The sequence below is a fragment of the Pseudochaenichthys georgianus genome, chromosome 18 (genome assembly GCF_902827115.2).
Source record: "Pseudochaenichthys georgianus chromosome 18, fPseGeo1.2, whole genome shotgun sequence".
Lineage (NCBI taxonomy): Eukaryota > Metazoa > Chordata > Actinopteri > Perciformes > Channichthyidae > Pseudochaenichthys > Pseudochaenichthys georgianus.
In genome coordinates this window covers 5,171,796-5,193,452 of record NC_047520.1, presented here as the reverse complement: position 1 = coordinate 5,193,452, position 21,657 = coordinate 5,171,796, and the positions used below count along the sequence as shown (strand labels likewise).

The 21,657-nt window shown below is 39.2% G+C and overlaps 1 protein-coding gene across 1 annotated transcript; it reads left to right on the top strand.

Annotated features, from left to right (window-relative positions):
* The first annotated feature begins 1,416 nt into the window (after window positions 1-1,416).
* Window positions 1,417-12,177, top strand: LOC117463701 (solute carrier family 12 member 3-like). Its single transcript, XM_034106086.1, has 27 exons — window positions 1,417-1,598; window positions 1,970-2,120; window positions 2,226-2,354; window positions 2,483-2,558; window positions 3,149-3,244; window positions 3,529-3,668; window positions 4,345-4,455; window positions 4,582-4,693; window positions 4,774-4,904; window positions 4,997-5,081; window positions 5,513-5,670; window positions 5,834-5,941; window positions 6,332-6,455; window positions 6,618-6,719; window positions 7,148-7,303; window positions 7,468-7,567; window positions 7,726-7,837; window positions 7,998-8,132; window positions 8,429-8,535; window positions 8,712-8,794; window positions 8,911-8,979; window positions 9,860-9,964; window positions 10,198-10,309; window positions 10,662-10,748; window positions 10,897-11,032; window positions 11,281-11,348; window positions 11,963-12,177. The coding sequence occupies exons 1-27, from the start codon at window positions 1,417-1,419 to the stop codon at window positions 12,099-12,101; spliced, it is 3,114 nt and encodes a 1,037-aa protein (XP_033961977.1). The 3' UTR covers window positions 12,102-12,177.
* Window positions 12,178-21,657: the final 9,480 nt, after the last annotated feature.

Below are 21,657 nucleotides of genomic sequence, written 5' to 3'. Positions count from 1 at the left end.
AAACGTTGCCGTTGGCTAAAATGTTATTTCACAGAAAACATCTTCTAGAAGCTAGATATGGAAAACATCAAATATTAAAGGTTAACTGGGTATACGCTTGAACAAAAATATCAATGGAAACTGTGTTGAAATATCAGAAAAAATGCTATCTTTATGAAACATTTCTTTTAGTGTACACGGATCTGGTATGCGTGTCGGTAAGGAAGCGGAGGAAGATGGGAGGGGATGTCCCTATCTCATTGAAAGTATAAATATCAAGAGTTGCAGGGAAGGAATGAACATATTTCTTCCATTGACAACGGCTTTTTCATCCCGGATAAGAACAAACTGTGTGAGTACTTGTTTTTTCTTCAAATATATTTCTAAATAGTATAAGAATTACATTTCATGTGTAAAAAGAAAACTGTAAAAAGTATTATGTTTTAAAATGTGTATAATGATCAAATATATTTAGGTTATTGCTGTGTGATTAACTGTTTTTATATCCTCCATCTACCGTTTGACTTCTAAGTTTTCAATGTTTTCATAGAAATATATTTAGGCTCATAGAAACAAGATGCCCATATATATTATAAGCTGGGAGCTTATTATGACCAATATAGTATGTACCGTATATTTATACCAATCTGTAACAACATATGTTGGTCTAACTCAGCGGTCTCAAACTCAAGGCCCGGGGGCCAAATCCGGCCTGCGACTTCATTTTATGTGGCCCCGCAAGAGCTTGCAAAGAATATAATACGTTTATTATACGGTTACATGCTACTTTCAGAAGCAGGTGGCCCATAAACTACATGTCCCACAATGCATCTCGTTTTGTGACATGCGCACTGAAGAGACTTGCAATTATTTGCCCTGGACTTCTGCTTTCAGACGTAGTTAATTGCTACGTTATTATCCTATCCGATAATAATCCAATTCAGAGGCAATCATGTAATACATTATATATATATTATATATTTATATAGTTACAACCGGCCCTTTGAGTGCAACCTTTATGCGAATGTGGCCCGCGATGAAATTGAGTTTGACACCCCTGAACTGAATGTATATCCAACACAATGGAAACCAAACAGTTTAATTATATTTTGTAAAACTAAAGGTTGTCAAGCAGATTTTAAAATAATTGTGCCGTGTCTTATGCAGGTGCATTGTAGTGAGCTCATTATATAGTAGAGAAGTCTCCCACACACTGCTCCTGAATTCAACACTAGTATTGAATCAGTATTTAGTCAAACAATAGAATCCTTTCAACAGTAAGATTCAGCGTCATTTATGAAGGAACGTTTGACCTTAGATAACTTTATTTAGTAGTAGCTAGTTGCAGACATGTCAACTCTGATATGTTATGACTTGCAAAGATCATTTCTGTATAAACAAGCTTTCACCCCATCCATGGATCAGTAAGACTTGCGGATGGGGCAGTTGGCATCCAAAGGTGACGGGTTGGACCTGGGCGGTGTTCCCCGTGTCCGCTTTTCCACCAATGAGGATGGACCTCCAAGGTACTCTCCGAACCAATTTGACGGCAGCAGCCAGCAACGAAATGATAGCCTCCAAATTCCTCCAACCATCGTTGTCTCAGACACGGATCCAAGGTTTGTGTTGTTGACTTCTAGCTTCACTTTTGCTACAAATAAACTGGTAAATCCTTTATTCCATAAAACGTATTTCTGCCCCTTGTAGACTTTTGTTGGCGTCACTTTAGTCAAAGAAATGAAATACTTGTATATGTTTAGTTTTCCTGAGAACCATAAACGATATAGAGCCTATTGCTGTCTTTCTTTTATAACTGCCTCTTTAGATGCTAAAAGTCATTCGGGACTTTTGTGAAAGAGATCAATTAACTTAAAAGTTTATGACCAAGATATTTTGCAGCATCTAGCTCAAAAGTCACATTCAGCATTGGCTTCAAAGTGTGCTTTTATGGTCTCAAAATAACACTTTGTCTGAACCTTGTATCCAACAGTGCATCAGAGCAGCGGGGCTCGAGGGCGGAGCTACGAAGATCTTCATTATACAGTACGTTGGACCTGGTGCCCCACCTGGAGAATTATGCCAGCACACTGCCACACCGCCTCTCAAGGCCATCTCTTGTAGCTCTCCGCAGTGCCTTTGAGGTACGTCTTACAGCAACCAGAGTCCTCTAAATTAGCCCCCCGTCGTTAATTCATTCCCATATCGACCAAAAAATGGCGTTGTAATACATGTATGTTTCTCAGGAGGTGCAAGCAGGTGTAGAGGCCACAACCACAGACTCGGAAGTTGGCAGTCTACCAGGCAACGGAAACGAAGAGTCACAAACTCCACAGGAGAACGCTCCAGTTAGATTTGGATGGATGCTTGGAGTCATGGTATTGCTGTTGTATATTTAAGTGTGACTTCATATACTGTCTATTTCAATTGTGGCAATACATATTATGTTTGAAACCATCTCACAAACATTATACCAAGCTTTTTTTAACTGAACATTTTCTCACAGATTCGTTGCATGCTGAATATTTGGGGTGTCATCCTGTTTCTCCGCCTATCGTGGATCACTTCTCAGGCAGGCATTTGTGAGTTCATTCGTCCCTTTTGTTCATAAGTATGTTTTCTTTATTCCTGTGTTGAGGCTGGAGCGCTCACACCCTCTGATCCACGACTTTGTAACTTTTGTATACATTATGTTGCATGAAAAGAATAGGTTGTGTGGAAGTGCTATTTCTCTGGGTAAATCCTGATGAGGGGGAAAAGAGACAATTCCCTGTAAACGGAATCGCATTAATTGCACGATAAAAAGTTAATGAAGGCACACACACTTTTTTATAGTATTTGAGTTTCCAACCAAACTACGTATGTGCCCTACATCGATCAAGAAACTGGTTCCAACATTTTGAGAACAAGTGATTTACAAACTTTAGCATGTACATTATCCCCAAACCTAAGCTCCTGTTTTTGAGAACCCTGAATGCTTTGTTATACAATAGCCAAAGACTTATGATTTTAAGAATATGAAAGCATGTACATTACATCCCTGTTGTCATGGCAACAGACCTTTGCCCAGACTTTCCTTGGCAAATATGCAGAGATGGACCTTGAAACCTTAAAATAACTACCAAACATTATCAATGTATTGTCAAAGTAATGGTAAATACCTTTTTTTCAGTGTTGACTTGGGTTATTATCCTGATGTCCGTGCTAGTGACGACCGTAACTGCCCTCTCCATCTCTGCCATCGCCACCAACGGGAGGGTGATCTCAGGTCAGTAACTTCCTGTGTCTCCAAAATGTTATTATTATTATCCAGTGTATTAAGATGATTTCATGGGTTGAATGCTAATTTCTATTCCTGGTAAAAAAACAGATTTGTCCTTTTTTTAAGAATGGAAACCAAAGCAAAAAGACTAAAGGAAAGATATTGAATACATAGAAAATGTAAAGGTGCCACAAATTGCTTAGTCATTCACCCTTGGTATAAAGTTACAGATCCACAGTATTCCATCTTAACAGTCAGTGTCACTCTTTTGTGGTTAAACATAATTTCAGGAGGGGCCTATTTCATGATCTCCCGCTCGCTGGGTCCTGAAATTGGGGGACCCATTGGAATGGTCTTTTCTTTCGCCAACGCATGTGCCTGTGCACTCAACACTCTTGGCTTTGCAGAGGTCGTCCGTGATCTATTGCTGGTAACATTATGCTTCAACTTGAAAAACAAACATTGTTTTGTTTTAAATACTCTTTTAGAATATAGATAGTTAACAAGACAAGAATCCCATCTAGTTATGTTTTGGTGTACTATTTTATTTAAACAAACATGTTTACCACGGTTCGAGTTATAAACTGAGCTCTATGGGGGTCTTTAAAACGCACATGCACTCAAACACACACACACACACACACACACACACACACACACACACACACACACACACACACACACACACAGCAGCCCTCGACTTGCTACAAACTTAAATATGAAAAGGTTCAACCACACACACCACATAACACATCATCTCGGCTTGATACATCTCCAGCTCTTATGTGCCCATCCCCCCACATGGATCACACCTGGCACACGCAATACATGTTCAGTGTCTATTCTTTGTATATGTTCTGCAGTTTTTCATGTATACCAGTAGTCTGATACAATATGTACAGTTTTCATAGGGGGGGTTAAATGAAATTTGGCGATGATTAATGGTTTTTGTGTTTAATGTAATAGCAGTTAAAACAGGACCGGTCAAATGTGGCCGTGAACACCAAAGTAAAGGGGGAAAACAAACACGACAGGAGGGTTAATTGCCCAAAAGTTCTTCTTCATAGATCGATTTATATTTCTTTGTACAAATCATTTGGTTTTAGGAGTTCGATGTCGTCATAGTTGATGCAATCAACGACGTCCGTATTGTGGGCGTGATCACACTGACGATTCTTTTGCTCATCTCATTTGCTGGAATGGAGTGGGAGTCCAAGGTAAGCACATCTTGACACACTTATATTTACTTGCTCCATTTGTCCTATCGAGTTCATTTTCTCTCATGAACTTTAACTCTTTATTATGCTTTTCCTTTTTTACACTAATCTCTCTTTCTCTCCCAGGCCCAGATTTTGTTCTTTTTAGTTCTCTTGGTCTCGTTTGCCAACTACTTTGTGGGTACATTTATTCCACCTGGCCCAGAGAAACAGGCCCAGGGCTTCTTTAGTTATCACAGTGAGTTTAGGCGTCTCTGAGAAAAACGGCTGTCTTTTATATGATATTCAGATTTAAGTTAATTGTTGGCATGTCACTAGGTGATATCTTCATTTCGAACTTGACACCTGACTGGAGAGGACCAGAAGGCAACTTTTTCCAGATGTTTGCCATTTTCTTTCCCTCCACCATCGGCATCCTGTCTGGCGCCAACATCTCCGGAGACCTCGAAGTATGAAGAGAATGAAGGCACAGTTTATTTTGACATCACTGCCACCATAAAAGACAACAAGAACGATGATTTGTTTGATTTCTCTATTGCAGGACCCTGCTACTGCTATCCCTAAAGGCACTCTCGTGGCCATTTTCTGGACTACATTGAGCTATCTAATTATCACTGTAACTGTTGGTAAGCTAATAATACTAACATCCTTTATATTTGTATATACTGTCATTTGATTGGTTTAATCATCTGAGCTGGTGGGGATATCTTCTGACCTGAGAATGTATCACCAATAGAAAGGGCAGGGTCATCAGCTTACTACAGGATCGTGAAATTGTTGATGGTTTCAAAAGGGATGCCTTTCTCTGTTTTAGTTATTGTGATTTGCTATAGTGTCAGAAAACTGTTAAGCACTTTTTATTTGTTAGTCAGGAGAGCAGGCTACTGAAAACTAGAGTGTTTAAGCAATGTTGTCAGAAAATCTAACTGTGTAATAGTGATGAAGAGGATAATGTATTTGTCCCCTTCTTGGCAGCCAACTCATCTTGGGTAATTTTAGAAATAAACAAGTTGCCTGTCATAAATATCATCAGGACTTTCAATCTCATACTCCTCAGGGTCATGTGTGGTGCGGGACGCCTCTGGTAATGTAAGTGACGTTATTACTGGAAACATCACTGAAGGCTGTGTTGGGCTGGGATGTAATATGGGCTGGAACTTCACAGACTGCATCGAGTCACAGTCTTGTAAATATGGTCTGGCCAACAATTTACAGGTACTACTCAATCCAGCTTCCTTGTGATTAGAAAAATAATATAACATGTTTTATTTATCCAATGATTTCCCTGGGTTTGTAAAATGAGCCTTTAAATATTTTTTGTTTATAATTTCTGTTAACAAACCATTTTATGATTCCTAATAATGAGTATCCCAACCAGGTACTGAGCCAAGTTTCAGGTTTCTTCTACCTCATCACGGCTGGTGTCTTTGCAGCCAGCTTGTCTTCTTCCCTTGGCTTCCTCGTCTCCGGCCCTAAAGTCTTTCAGGTGAGAAACTGCAGCCATTATTCTAAACTGTACTTTTTTAACAAAAAATATATTCTTTTATTCAAAAAATGCAATCAACAATTATTAATATACACTTTAGTGAAAAGATAAATATTTTCATGCTGTTTTTCGCCTGTATATTACTATAATATACAGGTTTTACTCTTATATTACATGATTTAAATCTGATGCCCATATTAACATGATCGTCATATATGTAGCGTGTCTGGTACTGGCAGTCTGGTAAAGTTATATTTTTAATAAAGCAAGCATGCACATCAAAAACATTTCTTTAAATATTTAATATCCATGCTAACATTTGTATAAATCTAATAAAATCTAACATGGTGCACATATTTAAAAGCTTCTATGTTCTTCCCTCTCTGCCAGTGTCTATGCAAAGACAACCTATACCCGTACATTGGATTCTTTGCAAAGGGCTATGGGAAAAATAACGAGCCAATCCGGGCCTACTTACTCTGCTACGTCATTGCTGTGGCTTTCATTCTCATCGGTGGGTGTGATCTTATTCTGTTGCGATTTTCAATATTGGAATATTTGATTCACATTTTTCCTAGTTGTATACGCAAGATTTGATTAGATTGTTAATAGTGACACTACTGTCAGTGCGATTACATGTAGCTCTGAATTTGTATTCTTGCGTCTCTCGTCACAGCTGACCTTAACACCATTGCAGCCTTGATCTCCAATTTCTTCCTGTGTTCCTACGGCCTCATCAACTTCAGCTGCTTTCACGCTTCGATCACCAACTCCCCTGGTGAGTTACCTGTTTGTCTTTGCATTTCCAAAATGACCCCTATAGTATATACATTGCAGTAGTAGCTTATCAAACCAACATTGACTGTCTGTGGGTAACGTTAAACAAACAGCAGCCCCTTTCATCAGAGTCCAACACTTTGATGACCTAACCTTAAGCCAATTTATAAAATACTCAATCTCATTAACATAGTACTGACAGTCAAACTTAAAAAAAAATCTCTCCCTTACATAGAAGTATAAAATATTATTAATATGGATTTAAGAAATATTACTTCACAAGGTTTTTCAACGTGTATTCTTATAAGCATAGTTATTAAATGACAAGAGACACCCTTTGCTCTATGGTTGCCATACTGGACCATCCGAGGGGTGGCAATGAACAATTAAAGGTAATGTTATATTCCACTCCTTGTTGCCGCCCTGTAGGTTGGAGGCCGTCATTTCACTACTACAGTAAATGGACAGCTCTTTTTGGAGCAGTGATTTCTATTGTGTTGATGTTCCTGTTCACCTGGTGGGCTGCCCTCTTCACCTTCTGCATCATCTTCTTTCTCTTTGGATACGTCAACTACAACAAGCCAAGTAAGTCTAAAAAATGTTATTCTTTGGGTCCCCTGAAAGGCGCTATATACATTTAAGTTATTATTATTCAACTTTGTGCTAATAAGAATAAAAAAGAACTTAACAACTGCATTATTTTTTGACTTGCAAATTGTCCTCACTTGATTGCGTTTTGATATCCACAGAGGTGAACTGGGGTTCGTCAGTCCAGGCAGGTACATACAACATGGCTTTGTCGTACTCAGTCTCCCTGTCTGGTGTCGACGACCATGTCAAGAATTTTAGGTAAAAGGTTATGTATTAATATTCCTCCGATCTAATGGCACCATACATACTTCTCTCTATAGTGTTGTCTTCTTCATAGGATTAAACTGCAATGTCAAATTTAGTAGAAGAGAAATTTAGTTTAATCCGTTCGATGTTTTTTTATTTTTTTTTATTAGACCGCAATGTCTCGTCCTGACTGGGCCACCAAACCAGCGTCCAGCCCTGGTGGACTTTGTTGGCTCCTTCACCAAGCACATAAGCCTCATGATCTGTGGAGACATAGTCATGGTTAGTCATTTAATCTGAAATTATGTATATCCTTGTAGTAAAGAAATGATCAAATCCTCATCATCCTTATTAGCTTTAAATCTAATGTATCCTACTGGTCATGCTTTTACAGCTTACATTACATCATTTAAAGACACTATTGTATTCCCAAACCCCCTAGGAGCAGGACAGGCAGGCTCAGCCTCAGGACACCACTGATTGGTTGGTAAAGTGGCTGAACAAGAGAAAGGTGCGCTCATTTTACACACCTTTCACTGCCGACAGCCTTAGAGTTGGAGCTCGACATCTGCTGCAGGTAAATCATTTGAGAAGTGTTCATTGGAAGTAACTACAGCTTCAATCGTACAGACTTGAACTGGCTTCAGATACAGTTTTTTTAAGATGTCAATAAGTTACATTATCTCATCCTCGCAATTCTGTCTTTACACTGGTCTTATTTTTTTCTTAGGACACGTTATTTATTGGCAACTAAATATGACTTCCAATAGAGTATTTGTTCAATCTGTGACAACCTACATAAGACGTGTATGTGTTTACATTTGTTTTTTATAAAACCTGAAAACTTAAAAGTATTCTTAATTTGTTGTCAAGGCTTCTGGTCTTGGCAAGTTGAAGCCCAACACTCTGGTCCTGGGCTTCAAGGCAAACTGGAGGGACAGTTCTCCGGAAAGTATTGAAGATTATATCAACACAATATAGTAAGTGCAGTTAAATAAGATAACAAATAAACTGTATTGATCTCCTTGGCAGACTGAAGTGAGGAAAACGTGCACATTGGTAATCTATAATAGTCTTTATAGTTATAGGTAAAGCTCACTGATAACTGTTTATAATTTAAAACTACAATTTTCACTCTCTCTTCCTCTATTACTAGCGATACCTTCGACTCAAACTACTGTCTGTGTATCCTGAGGATGATGGACGCTTTGGATATCTCAGACCTGTTTGATGTTGAAGGTTAGAAATCCAGACCCTGTTATTACTTCAAATGTTGTCTGCATGCTTTAATACAATGTTTGTATATTATTGATTTAACTACAACATAAATAATGGAGACAATGTCTGTCTTTCAGTGAACCAGGGCTTTGACCCTGATGAATCTGTGGAAGTTGACAATCAGCAATCTCCTGAGAAAGAATCAGGTGAGCACTAACACACATCAACATGTTACTTGCATCACTCATGATGATCTTATGCCCTGGGATCAGAGTTTACCTGCAACTCGGAGAAAACATTTGTCTCCACCCCCATTTCACTGCATACATTTGCCGTGTTTGTGTTTATTCAAAAGGGGTATCTTGAATACGACAAGTGTGTTTTTTTGTCTGGCTGCCTCAGTTAGGAATTGTTGAATCCCATGTTTTCTGGCTGTCATACTGTATACAGATTTACTATAAAAATGACTCCCCCGATCTCTCGTCACCCATGACTTGAAAGGTACATTTCGAATTTGGCCATATTTGTCTTGTAAGCTAATCAACAAAGAATGGCCTCTTTCAGGGGGCAGGGTCTTAAAGAGACAGGCTCTAACAAAGTGTGTTTGAGACAGGGAACGACACAAATAATGTGTTATTTTAACATTCAATTATGAATTGTTTTTCTAGTCAGAACACAAATAGAACTTGAACATGACCATGAAGGGTGCCATTTATAGCACTCCACAACCTTAACTCTAGAACGTATTCGACTGAACTGAGTGTGGTTTGACCCTATGACATGTGTGGCAGTTTGTCAGTTTTAAATACAAGTTATTATATTTTATCCCAAAGAAGTGTTACTAACGTACTACATAGTACTTCCCTTTCTCAATCACTCATTTATTTTTTTACTGACACACTCCTCTCGTCATTCACAGATATCTGACATAACATTACAATGTACTGCACAACATCATTGGAGATGCAATTTTCTTTTAACACCTATGATATACATTTCTTTAAAACCAATATATCCAATGACAATGTAAAGGGACACTCATGATACAATATTTGCTCTTGCACCTCACTCTTATTGCTGTTCCAGCTGACAACATCTCCTATAAAGACGACACTGATCAGATTAAGACGGTGTTTCAGAATGACCAGGGGAAGAAGACCATTGATGTCTACTGGATAGCTGACGATGGGGGTGAGATTGGAGCAAAATATGTGCACTTGTTTAAATGTGTCAAAAGGCACTTATAAAATGATTGATAATGGATATACCGTAACATCTGTTTTTAGAAAAAGTTACATTATAACTAGTTATTTTCTGTCATACAATAATGGTCAGTGGACACAAGGAGCAATCTTTGTGTCTGACACTGGACTGCAAACATGGCTATTATTTCTCATCTGCAGTATTTCTCCTCCTTTTTTAAGGTCTGACTCTGCTAGTTCCCTACCTGCTCACCAGGAGGAAACGCTGGCATCGCAGTAAGGTCAGGGTCTTCATCGTGGGAGATGAACAAAACATGGAGGAAGGCCGCAATGAGTATGTTTTCTTTTTTTTATAGAATGATAAAATAATAACTAAACTTATTTCACAAGTGTTGGGTGAGCACATGATAACTCCCTACCCTGATGCATAGCACAACACCAAAAGAAAAAAAGTGATATGTGCTTTTTCTACTTGAGCGACAAAAGAATGCCTAATGCATCTATCTGAATTAAATGTCAATAACTTTGAATTATTGACCATTCACTTAATTGTTTTCCTCAACCTATCCAAAGTGAGAACTTTGTAATGTGTATCTATTCCAGTTTGGAATAGATTTCTTGATGATCAGAACGCATTAATATCTGTGGCAACTGTTGCATTTAACTTTTAATGTTGTCTCTTTCAGGATGATCGCTCTTCTGAAGAGGTTTCGTTTGGATATCCACGACGTTACAGTCATGACAGACAGCGAAAAGCGTCCAAACTCAAAGAAGTATGCCGGCAGAAACCTTTGCATTTGCTGTCATACGATTGTCAAAACGTGGAAAACTTAACCTGAAACAGGAAAGCTCACTCTTTAAAACTGGTTTCAATAAACAGTCTTTTCATGTTTTTTTTGTTTTATTCTTACTTCTTCCAAGCCTGAGTAGATTCGTGGACAGTGTTGCCCCCTTCATGCTGCATGATGAACAGCAGGAAGGTGTCTCAACTCAAGAACAGAGAAAACGTGCCCCATGGAAAATATCAGAAAAAGAGTTTGAGGCCTTTAAACTTAAGGTTTGTGTGATAATAAAACTATTTTCCAACATAAAGCTGTCCTTTATGTTGTAATTTTTCAACATTGTGTACATTATATTCATGTTTATTCTATTTGTATGTTTATGTATGAGTATACTATAGAAGCAATGAAGAAAGGAGAGTTAATATCCTTGGTTGCATGCACATACTTGGGCAATAAAGCAGAATTTGATTGTGAGTGGTGTCATCCACTGCGATACACTGAAAATAATTTTGTATCCCTTCAGACTGAGAGAAAAGTGAGGCTGAATGAAATTATCCGGAGGAATTCTCAACATGCTGCTCTTGTGCTCGTGTGAGTACAAAGTTAGATTATCACTTCATGTTATTAGAGATCATTCAAGCGGTAATGTATGCTGAATCATTATCATTTCTCATGCTTTGAACGAAGGGGCCTCAGTTTAAATGACCATTTTGCGATCATATTACTTTTTGGGATATTTCGGAAAGGATCTGACAATTTAAGTGGGAGTGCAGAAAACATGGCTTATAAAGAAAAATAGCCCTCCAGTTACTCATCCAGTTTCAGGATAAAAAAAAAAAAAATTGTAATAATAATAAATAAATCAGTATATAAATACACAGCACATCAGTATATAACTACACAGTACACCAGTATATAAATGCATACACAAATATACAGTAGTTGAAACATGTATTCGGGCCTCTTTATCAGCATTAGGACATGAAAACAGCGATGCCAAATGTTATACACAAGTTCACTGTGGCCATTTGCATGCCAGTATGATTCAGATAGGCGATAAAGGTGGGAAAGTATAGTTCTTTTTAGGTGTGCTGCAAACCATAGCGTGCTCTCATTTCATTGTTCCTCCTACGTCAAGTAAGAGCAGTCTTTGTTCTTGTTTTGCAGTTCTGATATGTTCATGCAAATGTGATGTTTTTTTCCAGGAGCCTTCCTGTGCCTCACAGCGACTGCCCCAGTGCTCTGTACATGGCCTGGCTGGATACTCTGACCTGTGGCCTCCACTGCCCCGTGGTGCTGATACGAGGAAACCAGCAGAACGTCATCACTTTTTACTGCCAATAAATTCTGTCTTACAAGGATGGAGACTTGATATATCCAAATATAATAAGTAAACATTGTGAAGAATGTACAGATTTAAAGTTATAATACGTAGCAATGGAAGATTCAAACCACACAGTTACTTGCATTCAAGATCATCTTCAGGGTCATGCTAATGACAATGCATATTAGTCAACAGCTGTCGATGAAAAAAAAGACAGAAAGAGTCTGACATAAGATAGTATGTTCATGTAAAAATTGTCAAATGGTATGCACACATTTCTTACAAAAGCATATTTCATGATTTGGCAATGTCACATATGTTGACCATCCTCCGTTAATGTTCAGTTAGGTGGAGATCTGTTGTCTGTGAAGGCCTTAGAATATGAGCCATAACCTAAATTGTGTTATTGATTGAACTGATAACACCTGGACTTGTCCCTAGAAACCTGTCGCCAGCAAAACTATTGTTTTCCGATAGGCACCTTAACATTTGTCTGACAAGGCTTTTTTGAAGTGACTGCATCTGCAGCAATATATATCAATGAGATGGTAACTTTATGGAAATTAATGTTTTAATAATGCTTATTTAGTCGTTCACCCAGGTTGTTCCTTTTGTTACTTGTCCATGTACATAAACAACATTTGAAACAAACTGTTTAAAGGTTTAAGAAAATTCAATGAATATCAGAAATTATCTAAATACAATCACGCACATAAGATGTGTTCGAGATCCCTACAATATTATGTATGCATAATGTGTGTATATTTAAGCAATAGCTTAACTGCAGGCAGTTTGCTTTTCAGCCCAACGGTATACTGTTTTTCTCAGACGCGGAGGGATACTGACTTGTTGTGAAAAGTAACTTACAATTCTAACCGTGGTATACGCTCAGTATATCACGGCTAAGAACCAATCAGATTGCTTGATTTGACTTGTCCGTTTTATAAATATATATATATATATATATATATATATATTAATAATTGACCTGAAACACTATCCGTGTACCTAGATAAACAGCTAAATAAGTGTTTTTATCACCTTCTTTCTTGCAGAAGTCAGGCAGCAGTTTCCAATCGTTTCATATCAAGTACTCTTAAGGCTTTTTAAGTGTCCCACAGGGGCCTATACTTGGTCCTCTTTGTATTGAGAAATTGTATTCTCAAAACTGTTGTTTATGTAAGATTATACATTTTTACCGATCTTGATCTTGAACTTAAGTATAATCACCTTACTATAGTGTTCAGTTTTTTTGTATATATAATGCCTGCATTTTATTTAAACATCCTAGTTGGATACATTGTATGCCATTAAGAACACTAAAAGGTTCCTACAATAAATCAAAAATGAGATTTAACGCCTTGCACTATTATCCGTGAACTACCAGTCATGTAGCAATTTACCTCCATGTCTGTAGAAAATGTCCTCACTTCCTAATTGTACCATATCAGACACACTGCTATCTGCAACACTACAATGCTATATATCACATGTTATAGATGCATAAATGAAAAGAGATACTGATTCATCTGTGCTGAAAATTCAAACTAGTGAGTGTGTATTATCTGAGAATATTTAATGAATCTGGAGATCTGAATTTGAATTATTTCATCCATTGAGATAAAGTTAATGAATTTTAGCAAGAATCTGTATCTGGACTTTTAATTGAAAAACAAATAGGATATAAAAGTTCATGTAGTGAATAACTAAAACGACCTATACTGTAATTTAACTTGTCGCTCCTCAGCCATGTGATATAACACTTGATCGATGTTTCTGCTAGGTGCAGAGCCTAAGCATGATGTGCTCTACTGTTGAATTTATTTGTGCATAGACCAGATTTCAATGTTAAATGTTACTGGGAAAAAGTTTAAATACTTTTAAAACAAATTGTACATTAAACCCAATGACTTTCCAATTGCCTTGAGTTTAAGTTTTTTGTCGACAAATAAATGGACTCCAACTTGACTTTTCTTTTAGTTACATTTAGTTATTCAATCTTAACATTTTTTGCAGAGCTTTAAGGGTCTGGGTAAAACATTTTTCCCAAGTTTTTAATTTTAACTATTCTGTCATCTATCTTAGGGTCAGTCCAATCATAGGTTTGTTTTCCAAGGCATAAGAATATTGAGACACAAGATACTGTTTTGCTAAATCTATGACTGAAATGAATGTAATGTTGCCAGAATGTCTTATAGTTGTGTGACACATGGTAACAAGCGATATACTAAAGTACAAAACAAAACAATTTAGAATATAGAAATATAAATGTTATTAGTAGTTGTTTTGGAATGGCACCCTCTAATGTTAATAGATAAGTAGATGAACAAAAACATCTCCTCCACGTTTATACAATTATAAAACCATAGATTATATATGTGTTTTACTGTCAAATAAGCACCTCTTAAGTAAATGTAAATATGACTATTTAAAGTCAGTGGATAAAAGAACCACACCTTGTTTTTGGGTCAGATTGTTTATTCAGTTTTAGACAATTAAACATCCAGTTAAAACTCCACAAAAGGTAAATATGACAAAAATAGTGATACACATTATAACCATCACCACATTTAAACATTAACGTAAAATATTTTTGAAAAGCAAAACATTATAGATTTGTCTTTTTATATATTTTTCCTCATAAACATATAATAGGACACAACAACAATTCAAATGAAGATTACAGGTTCCACACTTTAAGAGAATAAATATACATGTACTCTATGAATAACTACTACAACAAACACATATAAAGTAATTCAGATGTTCACAGGGACAAAAACATGTTACATTTAGTGTTGCCCCTTTTTCTCAATTTCTAATCCTCAGTTAGTATTATGTAAGTAGTTTAGTTTCTCCCCTCTTCGGGTTGTGATTTCTATATTTGAACTAGAGCCATTCAATGATACATTAGAGAAGAGTGAGCTTGTTGCAGTAAATATACCAATGGGTTTACATAACACAGATGAAATTAAACTTTTCATTGTCAGCCTTTTTGTACCACTCTCCATGACTGCAGCCATGCCACACTCAGCCAGTTCGTCTGGGGCCCAGTTGTCATAGCAGACCAGACGATCACTGACCCAGAACCACAGGTCCAGAGTGCAGGTGTAGCGCATTCCCAGCCAGGCGAACTCAGTGTTGGCCATCTTGGCTCTCTTTTCGACCCATCTCTGCTGGTGACGGTCAGTGATGGAGACCAGGTCACGGTGGTTCGCTCTGCAGTAATCCAAGGCCTCCCAAGTCTTCTTCTCTTTGATCAGGATCACTTTGTCTGGCATTGAAATGGATGTTTTTTTAAACTTAGATTAATCCTTTATTGAAAAACAACTCTGAATGTCAATAACATAGCACCATGCAATCATCATTTGTTGTTATAGTAAATAGAAATCTCTAAAAACCTAAGTACAATATATAGAGATAGTATGAAAACAGTTGATAAAGAAAACTAGGGTAACAAATTACGTGACACCTTTTGTAAAAGCCAGGATAAAAAGATTATCAACACTTGGACTTTCAATAAAGTCCTGTAAATCAAAACCCATTTTTCAGCCAATGTACAACACCTACAATGACTTCTCAATTATTGGTTGTTTTTAGCTCAGGAAAATAGATATCCCGGACGAGCCCCCATTCGATACGTCCCCACTAAGACTTGGGGACCTGGACCTGGACAATAGCCGCGTTCACACTGTGGTACTTTTCCCACAAAGGTTCATGCGAACTTAGTTCATGCGAACTCTTTAGTCCTCATGAACTAAGTACAGATCGCGTTCACACCGGAATAAGTCCTTGGGGGTGGATTAGGCAAATGAAGCCGCTGACGTCACTTCTTCTTCTTCTGCTTTGGGTTTACTGGCAGGCCGCAACCCACTTCACGGCGTATACTGCCGCCCAAAGTCCCCGGCCGGAAGTCCCCGGAGTTGGGGAAGGCTTCAGTAGAAGCTGCTGGGAGTCCCAGCAGCTTCTACTGAAGCCTTCCGAGTAAATCGCCAGAACGCCGACACCTCCTCATCTCCACCGCTCCCATGTTTTATTTTGTGTTGCTATAAGTTAGTCTCTCTGCGTTTCTGCGCTGGGCTAATGCTAATGCTAATAATGCTAATGCGAGGATAATAAAATGGCGGCTTCACAAAACTTTTTGTGAGTTTTACGGGGCGTGGTTTGCAATCCGCCCAGCCAATCAGGAATATAGCTCTTTTCTCACAAAAGAGCCGCTCGAAAGTCCCTGCTCTCTAGCAGGGACTTTCGAGCGGGTAAAAAGGTTCGCATTAACTACTTTTAGTATCAGCTCTTTTTGGTGTGAACGCGATCATGAACTAAGTTCGCATGAACCTTTGTGGGAAAAGTACCGCAGTGTGAACGCGGCTAATAACATACAACCAATAAAAATGAGGGAGTCAGCGTAACAGTTGACAAAAGGTTTATTTTGTGTAAACCCCAAACCGAACGGACATTTAATTGAAACACTCTGTTGGTGAGGAGGAGGAGGAGGAGGAGGAGGAGGAGGAGGAGGAGGAGGAGGAGGAGGAGGAGGAGGAGGAGGAGGAGGAGGAGGAGGAGGAGGAGGAGGAGGAGGAGGAGGAGTCAAAGGATTGTGCCAAACAAAAGAAACAAGCATAACAAAACCAGGCCTATCTCTACATCTACCCTTCAAAACCAAAACTCAAACAAAAAAACCCTCACTAACTAAACTACAAAGAAGTTGACAAAACAATATACAGGGGTGGCAACAATCCGCTAACCTGGTGGGTCTAAACATTAGTTAGCTACGTGGTGAGAAATGTACAGGGTACCCCAGACTTACCTAACTCCTACACCTCTCAACACACACACTTTCAAAAAGGTCAGACAATACAAGGAGAATGAGTTGCTAAACACTGCACGCTCCTTCCTCAGCAACAGGCCCAGGCCCTTTCTCATTTCATCAAATCCCCCTCCTCGACTCCTCGACCATTCTGTCCTCCGGTAGTGACCCGGAAATGAATTTCAGCGCGCCATGTTGAAGGACATCTCATTTCTCTAAATGCCCTTCGAGGACCGAGGATCGAGCGTCGAGGAGGCTCTCTGGAGGAGCTCTAACCGAGGATACACTGATGGTTCCTCCACGGCTCCTTCGTGGATGCATTTCCGGGAACAGAGATGTGACGCACGGCCGGACTTATCTCAGCCAATGACAGCTCTGCATGCATCCCCTGGATATTATTTTAGTAACTGCTCTCATGGCGACGCGATGTTTACAGTGAGAACAGCTGTGAGGTCCGTGCAGAAAGCAGAGCAGTGTGTACAATATATATCACTCAGTATAACAGGCCTACTCTTTTTATTTGCTTTAGTTTAGTAAATATCTACAAAGAGTCGATATTTAAAAAAATTCTAAAACCATTTAGTGCTTCACATAATAAAATACACAACGGCTGTAGCCTGTTTTAGGAACTGTGTGTGTGTGGGTGGTGTGTGTGTGGTACAGTGTGTAGGTGTGTGTGGTACAGTCAGTGTGTAGGTGTGTGTGGTACAGCGTGTAGGTGTGTGTGTGGTACAGTGTGTAGGTGTGTGTGTTGTACAGTGTGTAGGTGTGTGTGTTGTACAGTGCGTGGATGCAGCGGACAGACAGGTGTCAGTTGGTTTGGTGTCCTCTGCTTACTTTTAATACTTGTAAATAAAACTTTTGGCCCGTAATTTATTTTCCTCATTGTAGCGACCAGTCAGGGGGGGGGGGGGTATATCCAGTCTCCGATAGTGTTACGTTATTATGAGAGTGCTCTGTTTGATTCTGAAATTGTATATATTTATATAAATATGTGTGTGTGTGTGTGTCCGCATCTGTAGCCTGTTATTGTCTCATTATACCGCACTGTGAATGAATCAAAGTAAATATAGAAGTGGTCATGAACACATCTGTCCATCAGACAGAGGGCTGCTGTGCCTCTTGTTATCATTAATGGACGTCTCTTTAAAATGACCGCTCAGAGGAGAGGAGTTCTCATTTCTCTAACCGCCTGCTGCTTCCCCTCCTCTCTCCTCGGCTCCTCCGCTCGCATCTCCTGTGGGCGGGACTAAGTATCGAGGATAGGAGTCGAGGAGGGGAGTCGAGGAGGGGAGTTAGAGAAATGAGAAAGGGCCCCAGAGTGAGAGAGCGAGAATACTTCCTGGGTGCCTCCGTTATGGTCGGCCCTGGCTGCTGATAGGCCAGCTGAGGGTGAGAGGATCCAATCAGCCATCAGACTCAGGTGCACAGGCAGATACCGATCAGCTGCTGATTAGCTGTGCAGAAGACAGGGAGAAGAGAGAAACACTGGAGGGAAGGAAAACCACACAAGTACAGCCTGCCTGGCACGTAACAATGAAAATAGTGGGATTTTGTCTGCAGAACAGGCTGCATACATCACTTTTTATAAAATATCTGATTTCATGGATAGTCTGACAAATAAATAAGACTAATTCCCATCTGATAACTAAAATATGTTATATATATGTTGAGGAAAATATTGCACTCTGCACACACATGATATGAAAATGACTGAACAGAATCACACTTACTTCTCCTGAGTCGTCCTTTCAGCAGCTTCTCTCTCCGTCTCTCTCGATGTGCTGGTGAAGACTCAGATATCGATGAGGACGCTGTTCTCTTTGAGCCACCTTTGGGCAAACATTTGAATATTAAAATCCAACGCCAAGATTGATATCATGGTTGAGACAGGATCCATTGTTGCTAAGAATATCCTTTACATGATGTAACAGAAAACCCACACTTCCCTGTTGACTTTCTAACAAATGAGAGAAAGTTGTCCGGCCAAAATATCCACTAATAAGGGGAGGGGCCTGAAAGGACAGCTAAATGCACAGCAGTCCATTTTCACCAGGCCCAACAACAAGAGCAAGGCTGCAGTCGGATAGTTTAAAAATCAGCTCCTAAATTCTAACCCCCTAAACGCACCAGGAGCGTCTGCGCTGCGTTACGGCTGCGCCGCGGCGTTCGCAAAGATCGCGGCCACTCTAGTCAATGGGTGCTGTTCCACCAGACGCGCCACGCCGCGCCACGCCGCGCCGCGGCTCGGCGCGTCCCAGAAGCTCCTCGCCGCAAGGAATTTCTAAAATATAGGATGAATCCTATTTTTGAAGCGGCGCAGGCAGGAAGTGATGAAAATCACCTTGTTGTCTGCTTTGCTGGTTGAGGGGGTGCACCGGGTGAACCCAAAACCGGCTCCTTCTCCTCCCCCCCACCACCGTCTTTCAAGTAGGAGAATACTGCAGCGTTCTCCTCCGGTTTACAGGCACTGTCAATTATATATATAGAATAATTATGATGATGAAGGCATATTTTTTTACCACTAAAATACAGCAACACATCTTTGATTCATGTCGTTTATAACTGGAATATTACAATTATTATTAACTGTGTCTGTAGTCTACAACACAACAACATAGGAAATAACAACAATAAACCCGATTTAAACAGACACAAACATAAACCATTTAACTACGTAGCCTACTTACTTGTAGAAGTACAAAATGTCCAGGAAATATTCCAAAATCAACAACAACTGCGAGGCTGCACACACGACGCTCCGCTTCCGCAACGTTTTGAAACGCGCCTGGTGTGTTAGGTCGCAGGAGGAGGTCGCAGCGTGGCGCAGCCGTAGCGCAGCGTGGCGCAGACGCTCCTGGTGCGTTTAGGGGGTAACCCTATCGTCTATTCCTTGACCTCTGAGTGAAACGTCACGGGGTTAAGGGATAGTGGATAGGAGAATTCAAAAGGATTTAGGAGAATAGACTGCGGTACTTTAGAGAATCCGAATGCACTTTCACTATCCAACGTGTTTATGATGCGCCAGCGGACGTCATTTTGTGTGTCTGCTGCTGTGGGGAAACTATGGAAACCACAGTTTTCTATACAGCGGACGACAACATGGATGTTCAATAAGAACGAGGGACTCATCTAGAGACTGCACCGTGCTCTGATGCTGCTGCTTTGCTTTATGAACGTGGACAACAGAGAAACATATTCTTCATGACCAAAGTTGGAATTGAAATAAAAAAGGAAAGTGAAACTTCTGCTCGTCACCCTCTCCCTCCGGTCCACATTAATACAAATGATCCCAATACGTATGATTGTACGAAAAAATCTTAAAATCAATACAAATGTATTTATTATAAACGTTAGTCCTTAACATCTATCACTGTGTATATCACCATTCAAACATCTTTTAAAAGTTGAACAAACCCCACACAGCTCAGTGAAGACTGAAATGTTGACTTTATTTGATAATTTCAGTGAAAACTAACGTTCATATTTCTCTTTTTGATTATAATACTGATGAACGTTCAAAACAAAGCACTTTGACAACTTACCACCTACGTTTTAAAATGCTTAATAAGCACCGTAACTTTCATGATATAATTTCTCGGTCATAATTGGTTGTTTCCGTGAACGGCCGACTGTTGAGTGACGGCAAATGCTGCGGCTGCACGGCATTGTGGGGCAGCATTTTCGCTTCTCCTGTCTGTTAGGGAGGTCCAGTGGTTCCTAAGCTAAAGGAGGTTATAAAGAAAGTTTGAAACCTCCTTTCCTATCATTCTCATCATTCTAGAGAATTCGAACGGCACTTATCATGGCTGCCACTGAGGGACTTCCGGGTCATTTCACTCCTTTAGGAAGGTTCCTAAGCTAAATGGACTATTCGACTTCAGCCCAAGGCTGCTACCAGAGCATCTTATCGTGTCAGTCACGTTCTTGCGTAACACATAAAGTATTGCTGCCGATGCGTAATAAAAATAACAGTAGCATTTCAACAGGTTTTTGATATGATAAAAACTCAAGTTAGATACCGTTATTAATCAGCTGTAAGTTTGAGTTTGTTTGAACTTATTCATTATAATTATTGTACAAAATGGTATAAGAATGCAAACTTAAATTGATTATAGTCTATTATCAATTCAGGTTAAGAAACTAGTGTTGCTTGCATCCTATTTTAAAGGCATTTCTTTTTATAATCTACTAAAATGCAACAAAAAAAGGGTTTGATTCTATTAATTTTGTCTTTTTTATTGCACTGTTGCAGCAGATTCCTGTGTAGCTTCATAGTTGTCTTATTAGTAAGCCTAATTTATACTTTTGTAGCAACACTATTTTTATATAATGGCAAAGAAAGGGTTCAGAGTCTTTTCTTTTTTTCCTGTGTCATATGTGGCAGCACTGTTCAATGCTTCTTGAAAACATTACCCACTGTAGTGACATGTGAATAAATTCCAACTCTGTATCAACAACACTGTTGTGCAACTTCAGTTAAATACTTGTAGCCTATGTGTGTAGATTAGAAAGAGGTAAGATAAAGGATCTGCAGTATTTTACAAGGTATTAATCGTACAAAGGTCAGTTTTATACAAGTATTTACCTGGCAGTAGGCTGTCAGTAATGGCTACGCCTCTCTATTTGGACTGGTAGATCTCGGCAGACTGGCAACTTTAAAAGTAGCTCTCGGTTCAAAAAAGGTTGGGCACCCCTGGTTTAAACCAACATGTCTTGTGTGTAGTCATAGGCACTTCTAGGGGTGTCAAACAGGGGCCTGTGAAACA

Excerpts from the sequence above, each read along its gene's own strand:
- LOC117463701 (XM_034106086.1), top strand. The coding sequence starts at position 1,417 with ATGGGGCAGTTGGCATCCAAAGGTGACGGGTTGGACCTGGGCGGTGTT. Across the intron at positions 6,720-7,147 it reads TTCGATCACCAACTCCCCTG|GTTGGAGGCCGTCATTTCAC; the intron begins GTGAGTTACCTG and ends GCCGCCCTGTAG. Across the intron at positions 8,980-9,859 it reads ATCTCCTGAGAAAGAATCAG|CTGACAACATCTCCTATAAA; the intron begins GTGAGCACTAAC and ends TTGCTGTTCCAG.